The 18,639-nt window shown below is 45.2% G+C and overlaps 1 protein-coding gene across 2 annotated transcripts in view; it reads right to left on the reverse strand.

Moving 5' to 3' along the window:
- The window catches only part of DDX52 (DExD-box helicase 52), a 94,747-nt gene extending 77,222 nt beyond the window's left edge, over positions 1–17,525 (reverse strand). For both annotated transcript variants that reach the window (XR_010748848.1, XM_066363037.1), the window contains exon 1: positions 17,486–17,525. Coding sequence is in view for 1 of the 2 variants with exons in the window: in XM_066363037.1 (XP_066219134.1) it covers positions 17,486–17,510 (25 nt within the window). In the remaining variant the exon portion in view is untranslated. The remainder of the gene's footprint in view (positions 1–17,485) is intronic.
- Between the last annotated feature and the right edge of the window lie 1,114 nt (positions 17,526–18,639).

The following is an 18,639-nucleotide window of genomic DNA, read 5'->3' on the forward strand; positions in this document are numbered from 1 at the left end:
AAGGGAGTGGGAGGGGAAAGGGGAGAAGGGAAGGGGAAGGTGGAAGGGGGAAGGCACACGCATTGGCATTTTCAAAAACACCCAGGTGATTCCAATGAGAAGCCAGAGGTCCACTGGATGGTGCCAATTCCTTTTGGCACTTAACCCTATACGCTCTTGGTAAAAGAGTAAGAAATACCTGCTTTCTTGTGTCTCCCTACAGGTCCAGTTGGGTTTAATAAAATTGAACCAGGCTGACACTTATTGTACTTGATGGATGCTGCTGGGTGCCACGTGCTTATTGTAAAACACTCACTAGGAATGCTAAGAACCACACTGGGTCAAGGACAAGGCTGTAGATTCACATATACAGTTTTAACGGGGGAGCCCAAGGCCTCAGCCAGGTGAGTGTTGCTGTTTAAATGCTGGATGACTTACAAGGAATTGCAGATATTCGCTGGACTCTCTAAGCTGTTGATCTGAGCATGGACACCATGTCCAAAAGAATAAGTTAAAAAAAAATTTTAAGGTTTTTCCATTGATTTGAGAGAGGAGGGAAGGGAGAGAGTGAGAGAAGCATCAACTCATTCTTCCGCTTGGTTGTATATTCACTGATTGCTTCTTGGACTTGCCCTGACTGGGGATCAAATCCGTGACCTCGGCGCTCTGGGACAACAATCTATCCACTAAGCCACCTGGCCAGGACCTTAAAGAATTTGTAAACATTAAAGTGTAGTTGCTTCTTTTCAGCTTTCTTGCAAGACTGTTTTCAAGTTGAATCTTAGAGACTGTTGGTTCTTGGTTTCCTACTTGTTCATGTGACCACTAGATGGTGCACATTACAAAACATTAGCTTTGAGGTGGGGCTGCGTTTATCACTTTGCCTTGACTACAAGGGATTCAGAGGTAGGGTTGCCAAATTTAGCAACCCTAACTGGGAAAAGACTCAGGTAAACAATTTTATATTGGACAAAGAATATTAGGCCCTGGCCGGTTGGCTCAGCGGTAGAGCGTCGGCCTGGCATGCGGGGGACCCGGGTTCGATTCCCGGCCAGGGCACATAGGAGAAGCACCCATTTGCTTCTCCACCTGCCCCTCCTTCCTCTCTGTCTCTCTCTTCCCCTCCCATAGCCAAGGCTCCATTGGAGCAAAGATGGCCCGGGCGCTGGGGATGGCTCTTTGACCTCTGCCCCAGGCGCTCTGGTGGCGGCAGAGCGACTCCCCGGAGGGGCAGAGCATCGCCCCCTGGTGGGCAAAGCATTGCCCCTGGTGGGCGTGCCGGGTGGATCCCGGTCGGGCGCATGCGGGAGTCTGTCTGACTGTCTCTCCCCGTTTCCAGCTTCAGAAAAATACCAAAAAAAAAAAAAAAAGAATATTAAAAAAGAATTTCAGGTAAACAAATATTATATTGGACACACATACTAAAAAATTTTTTCATTGTTTATCTGAAATTCATCATTACTGCATGTCCTATCCTTTACCAAAGTCCTAAAGCAGCACCATATTTAGACAGCCTCCTATGAATGGTCAGACAATGACAAGTTCTGGAAAGTTCTGCTCTGTGAGATATGCTGAATTCCTTAGGTCAACACATGGATGAACATGAAAAGCAAAAGAGCCTTCGTTTTTCAGATTTTCCTTACAACCCTCAAGGCATAACAGTCCTAGAGAGGAAGCTGAGCACTCCTCCTTGGGAAGGGAGGGGAAGGGTCAAGATTGCTTGAAGTGAGTCATCTTCACTCCCCTGCTGAGAGGTTCCCAGCCAGGGACTCTGCCCATCCGCATGGGTTCACTCCGTACACCTTCCTGAGCTCTTCCCTGTGCCTGGTGCTGCAGATATAAATAGCACACGTTTTGCAAGTGAGTTCCCAAGATAACGAGTAATGTGGCTGAGATTTTTTTTTTAATATTTATTTATTCATTTTTAGAGAGGAGAGAGAGACAGAGAGGGAGAGAGAGGAAAGAGAGACAGAGAGAGAGAAGGGGGGAGGAGCTGGAAGCATCAACTCCCATATGTGCCTTTACCAGGCAAGCCCAGGGTTTTGAACCGGTGACCTCAGCATTTCCAGGTCGATGCTTTATCCACTGTGCCACCACAGGTCAGGCCATGACTGAGATTTTTAGCCTAAGCAGTCTGACTACAGAGAAGACATTATAGAAGCTTGATTAAAATGCAGTTCCTAATCTCAATGAGATTATAATCTGGTGAGGAGAACAGATAAATAAACAAAAAACAAGTAGACTAGAGATGAGTAAGATAGAAAAATCATGGGGTAAAGTCATGTGAACTTAAGCAGTGGTGGGTAGGGGAAGAGCACAGGATTGTCAAGGAATTTTTCCCCAGGATAACAAAGTTTGAGAAACAAGGAAGACTCTGCCAAGAAAGGAAGGGAAGAAGGGTTTCCTTGGTGGGAGAGCAGCAGATACACAGGCTCCTAAGTGTCAAATAGCTGTAAGAAGTCTGTAAGCTTGACAAGGCAGTGGTACAGTGGATAGAGCGTCAGACTGGGACATGGAGGAACCAGGTTCGAAACCCCGCAGTTGCCAGCTTGAGCGTGGGCTCATCTGGTTAGAGCAAGGCTCACCAGCTTGAGCCTAAGGTCTCTGGCTTGAGCAAGAGGTCACTCAGTCTGCTGTAGCCCCCGGTCAAGGCATGTATGAGAACAATCGATGAACAACTAAGGAGCCGCAACAAAGAATTGATGCTTCTCATCTCCCTTCCTGTCTGTCCTTATATGTCCCTCTCTCTGTCTTTCTCTGTCTCTGTCACCAAAAAAAAAAAAAAGTCTGTAACAAGATGAATAATTGGAACAGAGGGACTGAGTGGCCATACAGAGTGGTGAGAGATGGGCAGGGGTCACTAACAAAGCGTCTTTGACATCAGAATGACAGTTGAATTTATTCTGAAACTTGTGGGGAGCCATTCAAGGATGCTAAACCTGGATTAAGTTTATTGTACTTGAGTGACATTGTGGAAGATGAATTGGAAGGGACACATATAGATATAAAAATACTCAAAACACCTTCCAAACCTGCTCCAGTCTGACCCAGTTGTTCCCAGCGAAGATGGCTGCCCTCCCAGTGGTGCCTTCCTTGTGTTCCTGCAGAGGCTCCTGTCCTCCTCTCCCTGTCCTTACCTTGTTGGACTAGACTGCCATGTAAAAATCCTAAGTAAAGTTGCTTTATAGCTAAGATGTCCAAGTTCTTGTAAGTGTGAACTGTCTTTACTCTGTCCTCACTCTTGATACAGAGAGCTCTGGGTTGGAAAACTTTTTCCCTTAGAACTTTGTAGATTGCTCCTCTGTCTGTGGAGATACCAGCCTGGTTCTTCTCCCTTCAGTCTCACATTTGAAAGGATTGTTTTGTGCTCCGCGTCGTCTTTTAAAATTTTATTGATTGGTTGATTTTAGAGAGAGAAAGGGAAAGAAAGAGAGACAGAAACATCGACCTGTTTCTATATGTGCCCTAATCGGGATCAAACCTGCAACCTTTGCGTATCGGGATGATGTCCGGCCAGAGCACATTGTCCTGAGCTTTGTATTTAGCTGCACTGGCCTTCTTGTTGTTCCTGGACTATGTCAAGCTTTTATCTATCTAAGTGCTTCCTCTTTCTGGAATTTTCTACCCCAACTCTGTTCATGGCTGCTTCACTAATCAGTTCTGAGCTCCACTGTCCACCCTCCGAGAGGCGTTCCCTTACCAACGTAGCTAAAGCAGCCAATTCTAAGATGTACAAAAAATGTTTATTACATTAATTTAAAATAGTTCATTAATTAGTTCATTCTATGTAAGTTCTGTGGGAATGTTTCAGAAAGACATTGGTTTGGGCCAAATTCACAATCTTATTTATTTTTAGTTGGCTATCCCTATGGGAAAAAGTGAATCTCGAATCACTACCTCACCCAATACAAAAAAAAAAAATGTATTCAGATGCCTTATAGATCTTAATGTATAAAATAAAGCTAATGAATATTCTGGAATAAAATAAAATGTCTTCATGATCATTTGGAGGATGGCAAATTCTTAAGCAGAACACAAAAAGTATTAACCATTAAAATAAAACAATAAACCAGACTTGATTAAAATTTACGACTTTTATTCATTAAAGACACCATTAAGAAAGTGAAAAGACAAGTGAGAAAAAATATTTGCAGCATATGATTCACAAAGGACCCATTTTTAGAACATTTGGAGAACTTCCACATTTAAAAAGAAAAAAGGAAAACAACCCAATAGGACACAGGAAAAATGCTTGAACAGATTCTATTCAAAAAGAGATATCCAGGGGCCAGTACAGAATAAAATAGTGCTCAATTTCACTATTTATCAAAGCATAATGCAATGCAACTACACGTTCACCGTCTCAGTTGGTTTATGCTGCTATAACAAAATACTGTAGGACGAGTGGCTTGTAAACAACAGACTTTATTTCTCAGAGTTCTGGAGGCTGGGGAGTCTCACAGTCTAGGCACAGATTTGGTGTGTGGTGAGGACCCACTTTCTGATTCATATACTGTGCTTTCTATCTATAACCTCACATGGTGGGAAAGATCTCTCTGGGGCCTCTTTTATTAGGGCACTAAGCTCATTCCTAAGGGCTCTGCCCTCATGACCTAATCACCTCCGAAAGGCCCTACCTCTAAAGACCATCACTTTGGGGATTACATTTCAACATAAGAATTTTAGTGACACACAAATATTCAGACCATGACATTTACCAAAATGACTAAAATGAAAAAAAGAAGAAAAGAAAAGCATACCAAATATGGGCATGTTTGCAGCTGCTGGGACTCTCATATTCTGTAGTGGGCATGTGTATTTATCCACCCCTCTGGAAGTAGCCATTAAAAGTAAGAATATGCATATCCTATGACTTAGCAGTTACACTCCTGAGTAGATAGCTAATAGTTTTGTGTGCTTATATTCACTGAAAGATATTTACCAAAAAAAAAAAAAAGTTCAGAGTGGGACTATTTATTAGTAGTAACCTAAAAATGAGAAACCACCAAAATATCCCTCAACAGTAGAATGGATATAGTCATAAAATGTGAAAACATAAAAGAACCTCATAAACATACTTAGTAAAAGAAGAAATACACAAAAGCTTTTATAGTCTATGATTCCATGTATATAAAATTCAGAAACAGGCAAAACTAATCAATGGGTTTAAAACCAAGATATTTGGTTGTCATTGCTTTCTGTTGGGGGTGGGTAGTTGGGGACTGGGTAGAACTGGGAGAGGGCGCCAGCTGGGCTCTGGTTATGTTTTGCTTTTGATTTTTAAGTGCTGGTGACACAGGTATATTCACTTTGTGAAAATTAATCCATCTGTACACTTATGATGTGTTCATTTTCCTGTATGTATGTTGTATTTCAATTAATAACTTGCCCAAAACATGAATATATGGAACAGAGTGACAGCTGTCAGGGGGAGGGAGTTAGGGGGTAGGTGAAACAAGGTGAAGGGATTAAGCAAAAGAAAACACATCTAACACATGGGCACAGACAACAGTGTGGTGATAGGCAGAGGGAAAGGGGGGCAGGGGCAGAGAGGAGGAAGTGGGGTGGAAGGAGACTTTGCTGGGGCAATGGGCACGTGATGCTGTGAGCAGATGTCTTGTTGAGCTGTACACTGGAAACCTGTATGGTTTTGTGAACAATATTACCCCAATAATTCAATAAAGAAATCTTTTATACCCACACACACAAAATAAAACATAGAACATCCAAAATAAATAAATAAATAAATAAAAGTGTGCCCAAAACTATTGTTGTTGGGATTAAATAACATAGTAAGTTAGAGAACTCAGTTCAGTTCTTATTACATGACAAGCATGTTAATTGTTAAGTTCATATTATAAACAGTAAGCAGTGACCCTAATGAGCCAAAGTGAGATACTCCTTTAGCAGTACAAAAGTAAATTTTTAAAAATAGCAGTACAAAAGTAAAATTTTAAAAATGGCTGATTGGGCCCTGGCTGGTTGGCTCAGTGGTAGAGCATCGGCCTGGCGTGCAGGAGTCCCGGGTTTGATTCCCGGCCAGGGCACACAGGAGAAGCACCCATCTGCTTCTCCACCCCTGCCCCTCTCCTTCCTCTCTGTCTCTCCCCCCCCCCCCCCCGGCAGCCAAAGCTCCATTGGAGCAAAGTTGGCCTGGGCGCTGAGGATGGCTCTATGGCCTCTGCCTCAGGCGCTAGAATGGCTCTGGTTGCAACAGAGCAACGCCCCAAATGGGCAGAGCATCGCCCCCTGGTGGGCATGCCAGGTGGATCCCGGTCAGGTGCATGTGGGAATCTGTCTGACTGCCTCCCCAACTTCAGAAAAATACCAAAAAAATTAAATTAAATTAAATTTTTAAAAATGGCTGATTGGCTAAGTGTATAGAGTGTTGGCCTGGCATGCGGATGTTTCAGGTTTGATCCCCGGTCAGGGCACACAGGAGAAGCAACCCTCTATTTCTCTTCCCCTTCTTCTTCCCCTTCTCTCTCTTTTCTTCTTATAGCCAGTGGCTTAATTGGTTTGAGTGTTGGCCCTGGGTGCTGAAGGTAGCTTATTTGGTCTGAGCATTGGCCTCAGGCTCTGAGGGTAGCTCAGTTGATCCAAGCATTGGCTCTAGGTGGGGGTTGCCCAGTGGATTCTGGTCAGGACACACACAGGAGTCTGTGTCTCTATCTCCCCTCCTCTCACTTAAAAAAAAAATGGATCACACCCATTTGGATGGCTATTATCAAAAACAAAAATAAGACAAAACAGAAAATAAATGTTGGTAAGGTTGCAGAGAATTTGAAAGCCTCATGCAGTGCTGATGGAAAGGTAAAATGGTGCAGCCACTGTGGAAATGGATGGCAGTTCCTCAGAAAATTAAACATGGAATCAGCATTGATTCAACAATTCCTCTTTTGAGTATACACTCAAAACAATTGAAAGCAGGAATTTGAACAGATATTTACACACCAAAGTTCAAAGCAGCATTGTCACAGTAGCCAAAAGATAGAAACAATGCAGATATTCTGGAACAGAGGAATGAATAAACAAATGTGGTATATACATATATAATGGAATATTATTCAGCCTTAGGAAAGAATGAAATTCTGATACATTCAACAACGTAGATGAACCTTGAAGACATTATGCTAAGTGAAATACACAAAAGAACACAAAAGAACAAATATTGTTACCAAAAAAGATATGTTCCCCACTGCTCTATAATATAATCTTTATCATAAATTAATAAATTAAGTGCCCTATACATGTTGGTCTGTTTCTAGCCTCTTCTATTCTATTAGTTTATTTGTCTATTCTTGGGCCAAACTATCATACTGTCTTAGTTACTGTAGCTTTACAATAAAGCAAGTTACATGGTAGTGTGATCACTCCTGCTCTGTTCTTTAAGATTGTCTTGGCCTTTTGTATTGCCATATCATCATCAGTGGACCACATAGGACCTTTAGAGCACTATAGCTGAGGGCTAAGCATCACCCAGAGAACCAGACTGGATGAAACTGTGGCTTGTCTCTTTTGGGAAAAGAGGTTGACTGTATTAATGTAGAGAGTGTGTACTTTTTTTGTGTGTGTGACAGAGACAGAGAGAGATAGAGAGAGGGACAGATAGGGACAGACAGGAAGGGAGAGAGATGAGAAGCATCAGTTCTCCGTTGCAGCTTCTTAGTCGTTCATTGATTGTATTCTCATATGTGCTTTGACAGGGTGGGGGCCACAGCAAGCCGAGTGACCTCTTGCTCAAGCCAGCGACCTTGGGCTCAAGCTGGTGAGCCTTGCTCAAACCAGATGAGCCTGCATTCAATCTGGTGACGTTGGGGATTCAAACCTGGTTCCTCCACGTCCCAGTCCAATGCTCTATCCACTGTGCCACTGCCTGGTCAGGCAAGAGAGTGTGTACTTTTGAAGGTACATTTATGGAGATCCAGGTGAGGTGGGTATTGGACAGTTAAAGGGTGTGAACTGTACTGGATAGATGTTTTTGCAACTCAGCATCCACTCACTTTCCTTCTGACAAAATAACTCCTCCAAATGTGGTCTGGTTGGCATCCTGATTCTGCCCCCATATCTGGGGGTAGGCCTTGACTCTTTTACCCATCAGCATCTCTTATCACCTGGATGCATAAAGGGAGCTAGTAAAATTTGATACACTGGCTAAGTCTGGAAAAAGTTCCTCATTCCTCTCTCCTTCTCTCCAACAGAAGGTACTGGAAAGCAGACTTCCCTTACTCTGGATGGCATCTTGTTAAAATATGAGAGAAATATAGTCACTGTGGGAGATGGGGAGAAACTGGCTCTTGGTGACAGTGTTTGAATATAGTTCTCACCTGAATCAGTCCCACCTCAGCCCTTTTCAATTACATAAGTCATACTGACTGTCCCCATGTGGTTTAAGCCTGTTTGAATTAGGTTCTCTTAAAGCATAAGAAGTTCTAACAGGCACATTAGCAGGACTGGTTGGTGCTTTTATCTCTTAAGAATAAAACTTATTAGGCCCTGGCCAGTTGGCTCAGTGGTAGAGTGTCGGCCTGGCGTGCAGGAGTCCCGGGTTTGATTCCCGGCCAGGGCACACAGGAGAAGCGCCCATCTGCTTCTCCACCCCTTCCCCTCTCCTTCCTCTCTGTCTCTCTCTTCCCCTCCCGCAGCCAAGGCTCCATTGGAGCAAAGTTGGCCCGGGCACTGGGGATGGCTCCTTGGCCTCTGCCCCAGGCGCTAGAGTGGCTCTGGTCTCAACAGAGCGACGCTCTGGAGGGGCAGAGCATCGCCCCCTGGTGGGCATGCTGGGTGGATCCCGGTCGGGCGCATGCGGGAGTCTGTCTGACTGCCTCCCCGTTTCCAACTTCAGAAAAAAAAATACAAAAAAAAAGAATAAAACTTATTTATCAAGAGCTTTGTGGTTTACAAGTCATTTGCCTGGACAGGTCTCATGATCATGTCAGCTCCCTGGTGGGCAGGCCAACTTTGCATTATCATCCTCCATTTCTTAGATGAGGAAACTAGGATGAAGAGACTCTACCTTTCCAATCTGCCAGTAACTAGAGGAGCTGGAGCCTGAACCCAGGTGTGACTCCAGGAAAAAGTCTCCTGTTGCAGGAGGAGCTGCACAGAAACCACCGCAAAACGTAGCAAGTACAACAGGCAAACATGCACCCAACCCTCCCGCCTTCGGCTCAGCCTCAAATTCTCAACAGCGGAGCCTGGATTTCAAATCCGGAGCATCCTCAGCCCCCGCACGGTTGCTTCTGCGGGAGGGGAAATGACTCCATGTGAGATATCTCTGGTGTAGTCAGGCGGGAGGTCATTTTCCCTTGTGGTTTCATTGATTTTATGATGAGGGAGTCTGTGATCTTAGTTGGAAATATTTACCCTTTAAAGAGAGAAACCCAGGGGACTCAGTCGTGTCTGTAGGCCAGTCACTCCCAGAGACCTTCTTAATTTAGTGGTTCCTCCCCTCCTACCCCCTTCTTCTGTCAGTCCTCCCTGACACAGGGTAGGGCTGGGTGGGTGATATATTTATGAGACTGGAGCTCCAGAGCCCACGTGGAGGAGTAAATTACAAGTGACTGTAACTCCAGGATGGGGCAGCCTCCCTTGTCCTGGTGGCACTTCAAAGCATCCTGAACATTCCCCAAGGAGAAGAGCCAGCCTCCATGGGGCTAGTGCAGCCCTCTGATGGCTGTCAGGCACTTGCCCAAGTATTCTCCAAGGGCTATAAGCTTTCCTTTACCTTTTTCCACGCACGTCTCTGGCGGTTAGCCATGGCCCTTGGCAGAAGGAGACACTGAGGCACAGGAAAGGCCAAGGCATAAACTTAGCAGGCTTGGGAGCTGAACCCATCTTCCAGAAGTCAGTCTGGGGTTCCATCTATCTGCCCTACATGCCTGAAGGACCACATCTTTGAATGCCCATTTTTAGCACAAATTATGACAATAGCTGGAACTGAGTACCTTTCTGTGGAAAGAGTAGACAATTTGGCTGTCCTGTTCTTTATCCCAAATTTGATTATTAAAGTCCAATTTGAATTTCCAATCCTTTAGGGTCACAGAGAGCAAAGGAGCTAAGATGCTTATAGATATCAGATAGTGTCCAAACTGATGCCTCAGTAACTTAAAACACCAAAATAAAAACACTTTAGTAAAATTGCTGTACAAATTACAAAGCTCTTTTACTTATACCCTGCCATTAATTTCTATAACTCATGAGGCTGGCATAGCTATGCCAATCTCAGGGATTAGGAAACGGACACAGAGAGGTTAGAAGGTTTGCCAAAGTTACATAGCTGATAAGCGGCAAAGCCAGGACTCTACCCCGGGTTTTTCCGTTCTGAGTCTAGTGTTCTTTGCACTGACTCATTGCAAGGAATGTGTATTTGTCCCTGATTTCTAAGGGGCCCTGGAGGGACTATTGACGGTGGAGGGAGATGAAATCAAAGTGTGTTGGGGGTGGGGGGAGGGAATCCCTGGCTTTCCCTGGGGCAGTGGGGGAGCAGGAAGGTGAGCATTGTCTCCAGGTTTCTCCCATTTCCTGAGAACCTAGTATATGCCCGGCTCCTTGCTACACACACCTGCTTCCCAGAGGGAAACTGAAGCTCTGAGCCCTCCCTTACGCAGACCTTCCAACGGCCCTGGGTCACGGGAGCCATCAATTCATTACACAGAACACATGAGCCCTGAGTTCATGAATATTAGAAACCCGATAGAGGTTTTCCAAATTTGACAGCAATCTTTAACAAATGCCTGACATTGTGAATAATAACTGGTAAAGCTGAATGATAAGCTCTTAATAATAAACACCAAATTTGAATCAGTCATGCTAAGGAAATACTAAATTGTCTTTTTCTTCTGACTGTGGAAAATATTACAAAATGTTTGTCATGTTGAGTGATCAAAAGTGGGCAGTCAAAATGTAGGAAAGAAAGTATTTTTAAGACGTATGCTTAGGTAGTTAAATTTTTTAATTGTCTTTTTTCTATAAGTTGTGATATCTATGGTATTTTTTAGCTTTTAAATGTTTTTTTTTTAATAATGTTTTATCATTTCTAAACCTAAATATGCTGTGGTCAAATGGCTCAGTTGGTTAGAGCATCGTCTAGAAGTGTAGAGGTTGCCAGTTCGATCCCCAATCAGGGTATATACTGGTACAGCTCAATGTTTCTTTCTTTCTCTCTCTCCCTTCCTCTCTCACTGAAATCAATAAATAAAATTTTTTAAAAAAATCAAAATAAATGTTCATTTTATACCTAACTGGTTTGGAAATGCCTGATTCAACAACGAGAAAATGGGAGGGCAGAGAAGAAATGATTTCAAATAGGGCCACCCAACAAGCCTGCAAACCCTTTGCATAAAGCACCTCACTTGTAAGGCTCTGGAGTCCCAACAGATCCTACCGGCTGCACAGGGCTGCTCCTGCACCCACTGGTCACTGCCAGTCTGCCTGCCTGTGCAGAGCCCTGCAGTTTGCCCACACACAAAGGGGCAGCACAGGCTTGGAAGTTCTCCTCAAAACACATGGAGTGGCCCTGGCTGGTTGGCTCAGTGGTAGAGTGTCGGCCTGGTGTGCAGAAGTCCCAGGTTCGATTCCCAGCCAGGGCACATAGGAGAGGCACCCATTTGCTTCTCTGCCCCTCCCCCTCTCCTTCCTCTCTGTCTCTCTCTTCCCTTCTCGCAGCCAAGGCTCCATTGGAGCAAAGTTGGCCCAGGCGCTGAGGATGGCTCTGTGGCCTCTGCCTCAGGCGCTAGAATGGCTCTGGTTGCAGCAGAGCAATGCCCCAGATGGGCAGAGCATCACCCCCTGGTGGGCATGCCGGGTGGATCCCAGTTGGCCGCATGCGGGAGTCTGTCTGACTGCCTCCCCGTTTCCAACTTCAGAAAAATACCAAAAAAAACAACAACAAAAAACCACATGGAGTGCCTACCTGAAGCCTCTGTGTGCACCCCTTTTTCTCGGATCAAGTGTCTTTTGCTGTTATTTGTGTCCTCGGATCACATGGAATCAGCCCCCAGCACACAGACGAAGTTCCTGGTCACAGGAACCGTGGACCGGACCGTGGACATACGGCTTTGATTGAATTCCTGGAGCCTCAATGATCCCATTTGAGAGGACCCTTTAGAGTAGACCCAGCAACTTTCTTTTGACTTCCACATTTCTCCTAGGGAGATGGATATTTATTGTGCTGTGTGCACCGAGCTGGCCAGAGGGAGACTTGGCAGGACCAAGACCTCTCCTATTTCCAACTGCTCTCACACCCAGGGCAGGTTTGCTCTCTCGCTGAGAGTATTCAGGGAACAGCTCAGCAGGGCCATTTCAGGCACATCTGACGTGTACACCAGCCATCCCTGCTCTGGGGGTCTGAACCCAGGGCTCACTGGCCATCTAGCTCAAATGCGGAGCAGGGTCTCATGCTGTCCTGGAGGCAGGGACACTGGCTCTGACTCACCAGGTTTGTTTATGTCCTGAGCCGATTCACAACCAAGGGCTTTGAGTTTCAAAACTAATGCCTTCTCTGCTCTTTATAGAAAACCCGTCCCTTCAACTGGGTGTGTGTGGCTGATCTTACATGGCTGAAGGGCCAAGCAAGGAATAACGAACATAGCAGAGGAATGAAAGGACCCATTAAAATTGTACAGTATCACCTCACTTCCAACATCGCCATCATTATTTCTACATCTCAGGTCCTGTGAATAAACACTTTTCATGCATTATTAACATTTACAATACCTCTTTGACATACATTCATAGGAATAATGACACACGTAGGAATAATAATAGTCCCCACCTCATAGACTGTTGGGAAGGTTAAAATGAATTAAAAGGTGTCAAGTAAACAAACAAAGGTTTCAAGTGCTCAGAATAATTTCTGGCAAAGAGCGAGTGTCCTGTAAAATGTTAGCCATTGTTATTATTATCATAATTTTCTGTGATATTTGTCCTTCCCTTTACACATATTGCAGGGTAAGGACAATGTTTTAAAAGTTTATTTCTGTATTCTCAGCACATGCCAGGGTCTGGCACATGGTAGGTATTCAGTACATGTTGAATTTTAATTGAATGAACAAACTGTTGTGTTTTATTCTCTGTCTCTTAATGAAAAAGCAGATTTGGTGCAGTCAAGTCACTTGATTTCTCCTGCCCTCTACTCTCCCCATCCCCTTGCAGGTTATGTTCCTGAGAAAATCAGAGCTGGAGGAGACCTGGGGACTTAGCTGTGTCACCTCCGTTTACAGAGCAGGCTAAAGATCCCCCGGAAGGGGGAGCAAAGCACCTGTGGCCACCCGGTTAGTAGTAGCAAAGGAAGGGTTTATAAGCCCGCAGACAGACCAGGGGAGTCTAATAGTCTAATCACTTCTTCTTGTTGTTCTAAAATTTTTATTTATTGCTTTGAGAGAGAGACAGAGAGACAGAGAGAGAAGGAGGGTAGGAACAGGAAGCATCAACTCATAGTTGCTTCTTGTATGTCCCTTAACCCGGCAAAGCCGGGGCTTTGAACCCAGCAACCTCAACACACCAGGTTGAGGCTCTATCCACTGCGCCACCACAGGCCTTCCTTCTGAGAAATAGAGTTTATCGCTCACCTGTGCTCATTACTCACTAACACGCCTAATGAGCACTTACTCTGTGCTCTGGAGTGAGATGCTAATAAACAGGGTTGAAATCCCGGTTCTACCACTTGGCAGTTGTGTGCCTGTGGATAAATTAAGCCTCACTTCCTTGTTTATGAAAAGGGGACAATAACACGGAGTCTGCAGGAGTTCTGTGGGTATTAGATGAATGGTGTTCACGTTTGTAGCACATGGTAGAAATGCTTATTTCTTCCCCACCGCCTCACCCCCTGCTAGGAGAGCGAAGCAGAGAAATGGAAGACAGGATCCTTATTCTGCAGGAGATTCTAATCAAAGATATAACTGGACGTCTTTCCAAGGAGGAAGAAGCTTGAGCACAGATGAGCTAAAGGCAGTGTCCATGGAGGGAAAGTTAATTCTGTGAAAGAAGTGATCTCAGTTTTGAAGGAGGGAAAGAAGGCGGACTGCCAGAGTGGAGCACCAAGGTTTCCCACGCGCTTTCCAGGGAGACCACCGTAGGAAGCAGCCCCCACTCCCCTCTCCCCCAGCTCTGTTTATGCACAGCAGTCACTGCAGACACGCTCATTCTCACGCGCCCTTCTATCATTGCCTGTATCCCCAGCTACACTGTATGTTCTACGAGAGCAGAGCCTTCAACTGTTCTATGGTCAGTGTTGCAGTATTTCTTCCTAGAATAATGCCTAGCACATAATAATTGTTCAAGAAGTACAGGTATTTGCTAAATGAATAACTAGTGACGAGTTACAAAGGAAGGAACTGAGTTATCTTGAGAAGAAAGAAAAAATCTGACTGGAAAGAGTCTATGTTTAAAATACTGAGAAATACAGTGGGTGCTACAGAAGTACTAAAGGCTGAGATTTGATCACTTCCAATGGCAGAAAGAGATTTGATCATTTCCAATACCAGTGTCTTCTGTGGAGCTGCTGAAACAGCCTCCCTCTCCGGAAGACACACATTCCTGACCTCTGGCCACTTCTCTCACCAGCTGGTGAGCCCAAAGAGCTAACTCCCACCCACTCAGGCTTCAGATGATTTTAGGTCAGCCCTTTACATGGGGATCATCTATAGCCACAAGTAATTCTCAGCTGCATTTGACTTCGTTGAGTGTTGGCCCAGTGAGGTCGGAGTATTAGAAAGACCGACACTCAGAGCCCACAAAACATGGTTGAATCACCAAGCATCTAGTGTGTGTTGGAGGGTGAGGTAACTTCTAGGAGCCTTCACCCATAAAACTGTCTGCAGTATTGAAAAAATGTTTTATAAAAACTCCCTGTTGACCAGGAATGTACCCTTCTAATGTGGGATGTGTCTGAAAACATTTTGAAAACCTGAATTACGTTGGTTGCCTAGTTTCTCTGATGTACAGTAGAGGGTGTCATTGATACAAATTATACCAGTTATACATTGACACCATTATCCTGATTACAGTCTCGTGTTTACAGCTTTGCACAGACACTTGGCCCTGGCTCTTAACACTGAACAGTTAACAGATATGCTGGGGAAAAAAAACATGGCTTACTCAAACAGTCTGAAGGAAAATATTTTCCGGGTTGGCATCCTATTGACTATAACAAGTTCCCCTTTTAGAAATCTTTTTCATATTTCCCAGTTCTCACCTTGTAAGACTGACTTTTCTCCTAAAAAGGTTATTTATATTATATATCCCGAGCCTCCATGTTCGGTATCCCGAGAATCCCTGTGTTAGAAGAATGTCTAAGTGTCCAAAACGGGGAACTCAAGTCTCACCCACTGGCTTGAAGAAAATCCAAATGTTGCTTCTGGATCGAGCCCAATTCTCCTGAGAGATGAAGTTATTAAGGCTGCAAGGGTAGTCGTTTGGAAAACTGTTCCTGGGCTCCCCAGGAAGCAATATACAGTCATTTGAAGGAGAGAGCTGAATCCTAGAACTTCCAAAAAGAGGATGTATGAAGGCTTCCAGCTGCCAGATATTGTAGGGATGTTCACCCTCTTAGGGATGGGCAGTAGATGTACATTTCTATAAGCTCTGAGCTTTTAGAGTAAGGGACAAATAAAGGGTATCCTCCGACACTTCACCCTCTCCTAAACAACAAGCCCTTACGGCTGGCTCAGCTCCACCGGATCCTGCTTGGACCACCTTGGGAAGCCCACACCACCGCAGGGCTCAGCACAGTACCCAGACTTGGGGACATGAAGATACTTTGATCTTTTCTGGAATCTCAGACCTTTATTGTCCTCAACAAGCTTGCTTCTAGTTCTTCTAGCAAAGGGGGCCAGTGGACCTCCAAGTGGATTCCTCATGGCTCAAGAACTTTGAGACTGGACAGCCAGGCCAAGTTGGTGTTTTAGCACCAAACGAAGGGAGCTAGCTGCCAGGAAGTCCCTCTGAGACCCTCAATCCCTCACCCTCCCTCCACACAACTCCAGCAGCCGGAGGTGCCAGAGAGAGGCTGGGAAACAAAGGTGGCTTTCACCCAGAGCCAGCTTAGAGGGGACAACTGTGGCAGGGTCTGCTGCCCTGAAGCAAGGGAGCTGTCCTGTGACTCTGAGCTCAAAAATGTGTGAAATTTCTTTTTGCTGGGTGTTCTACATCAAGCGGAACCTGTTCTCAAAGAAACATTCCATTTCACAGACCCTAATGGCTTTCCTCTGTGCTGGTGCATTAATGAGACTCTGTCTCATTCTAATCAGAATGAAGCCATGCAGATGATTGCCTGAATTTTTAATTCAGGGTTATGATAGGGGAATCAAAGTCACACTGCAGTTGCTGAGGCTGCCTCTAGTTCCAGGCCATTAACTTTTGCAATTTTCTTTGATTTCCCCCTCTGTCTCTCCCCACCCCCACTTCTCTCTCTCTCTCTCTGAGGGTTAGTGGAGACTGACAGTTTCGAGTTGGGGCTGAGTGGAGGAATAGGGACGACCCTTGGGGTCTTACAGTCTTTCTTCCTCCTCCTTCTCTTTTTAAATCTCCTCCCCCCAGAAAGAGTGGATGCTGCCTGCACCTGTCACCCCGGGGCTGGTTCTGGGAGAGTGCCCTGCAAGTGGCCTCCCCACTCAGGGTCTCCATGCCCATAAGCAAAGACAGGAAATTTGCCCCAGGAGAGGAGCTCCCTTGGCAATTTACTCCTCATTTCATCTCAGTTCTTTGGGCCAAGGGAGAGAAATGGGAAGGCAAAGGGGAAAGGAATCAGGTGACCAGAGCTGCTCAGTGTCTTCCAATCCCCTGCAAAGACGGTTTGCTCTGGGTTAGTGCTGCGACTACAGGCTGGGTGGGAAGCTGCAGGAATCCAAGCCTGGGGTCTTTTCTGAATTAACTTAATCTCCAGGCATAACAATCACAGTGCTAGAATTTTAAAGAATTTACAGAACTCTGAGAATTTACAGGTGGTAGACAGAGGTGAATTCCAGCTGGTTGTATGTATAAGCCACCAACCAGCAAATGAACCAGAACCCAGAGGCTGGTGCAGAAGGAAGCTGTCTGATGTTGGCCAGTTTTCCCAGAGTATCCAGGACGTTGGAGTGATAGAGAATTTGCTGTGGTGAGACTCAGCCTTTTTGGCTGAGCTCCAGTCAGGCAAGCTGGCTTTTCCAGGAGAGACGCTGCTTTTACAACGGAAGTTTCTCCCAGCATCCCCCAGTGCTGACTATAGCAAACAATTGTTTACACTTTAAAACCTGTAGTCAGAAGCGTGATTCTTTTCCTTCCAGACTGGACTGCTGAATCGCTGGGCACCAGTCATGTGGCCTCTACAAGCAGAATTTATTTCCACATCTCTGGTTCTATATAGGTTTGGGATTCTTACTTTCCAGAGAGAAGATATTTACACCATGATTGAGCATCTTCTAGTCACCAAGGGATTTATGCCATCATTTCATTGAATCTCGACAAGTGCCCATGAAGAAGAGATGACTGCCTCTACCTTACACATCAGGACAATCAGACTCACCGGGAAGAAACAGAAATTGTGTCATCCCTGCACCTCACCTTCCGGTGGAAGTTTCTTGTGTGGAATACAGAAGTCCCTCTAAAGTTGCATGCTCAGGGCTTGGTAATGCTGCTGCTAATACAGTCTTTCCAACTGCAGGCTGCAGCTTTTATTATGTTGATGGAATTTGCCCTCCATGGGACTTTTGTTTCCTCAATAAAATGCCACCTCATGCTTGAATAGCACCCCTCTCCCAAGAATGCCAAAGCAACCTTAAATAGGCTCTGCAGTCATCCAAACAGTAAGGGATAAAGGGGAGAAGTCTAAGCTCCTCAAGAACATTCCATCTCTTTTAGACTAGTGCACTTCATCTAGGTTCTATGATATCTGAAGATACCACGGAGTATTTCAAAAGATGTTTGTGAACCTCTGTTGAACTTTTTATGCAAAACCATGCTCCATTTCTTTTAATTAAAAAGAAAAGAAAAGAAAAAGCATGTGCTTTGAAACACCTGTAGGCAGTTAGGGACTCATTTATTCCACCAGTCAGCAAATACTTAGTGAGCATCTACTATGTGCCAGGCTGTGCCAGGGACTGAGGATGCTGAGGTAAAAGACAGTCCTGCCCTCCAGGGGGTCACAGCTTAGTGAGGTAGGTGAATAAGGAATGACTTATCATCAGGGTAAGGGCTGTGGCAGAGGGAAGCACACTCTACTACGAACACTGAAAGGGAATCCTGAAATCAAGATAACATGACGATGGGTAACCCCAATGAAATTGAGAGGAACAGCAAGTTTGCAAGCCCAGAATGTAGAGCTGCTCATGGATGGGAACCCCTATTTCTGGTTCCTGCCTGTCTCCAGAGCCGTCTTTTAGCTCCCTGAAGACCCAGATCCTGTGCATTTCAGCTCCAGCCCTGTGAACTTGGAGGTTAATGATTAAACTGGGCATCAGTGTCACTCAACCCTGGAAACTGCCAAGTGCCTGGCTTTGCTCCAGCCCAGGATAGGCCAGAGAGAGCCAGCCCCACCCCCAGATGCAGCTCATTTTCAAAGTCGGCTGGAGTCTCAGCCACATGCAGTTACCCAACTGCCTGCTACAAACCTAAGGCCCTGTGGTGCAGTTGGAAGGGGGTGCAAAAAGAGATGGGAGTCTTGGGTACAAATCTGGGTCT

The sequence above is a fragment of the Saccopteryx leptura genome, chromosome 2 (assembly GCF_036850995.1).
Source record: "Saccopteryx leptura isolate mSacLep1 chromosome 2, mSacLep1_pri_phased_curated, whole genome shotgun sequence".
Classification (NCBI taxonomy): Eukaryota; Metazoa; Chordata; class Mammalia; order Chiroptera; family Emballonuridae; genus Saccopteryx; species Saccopteryx leptura.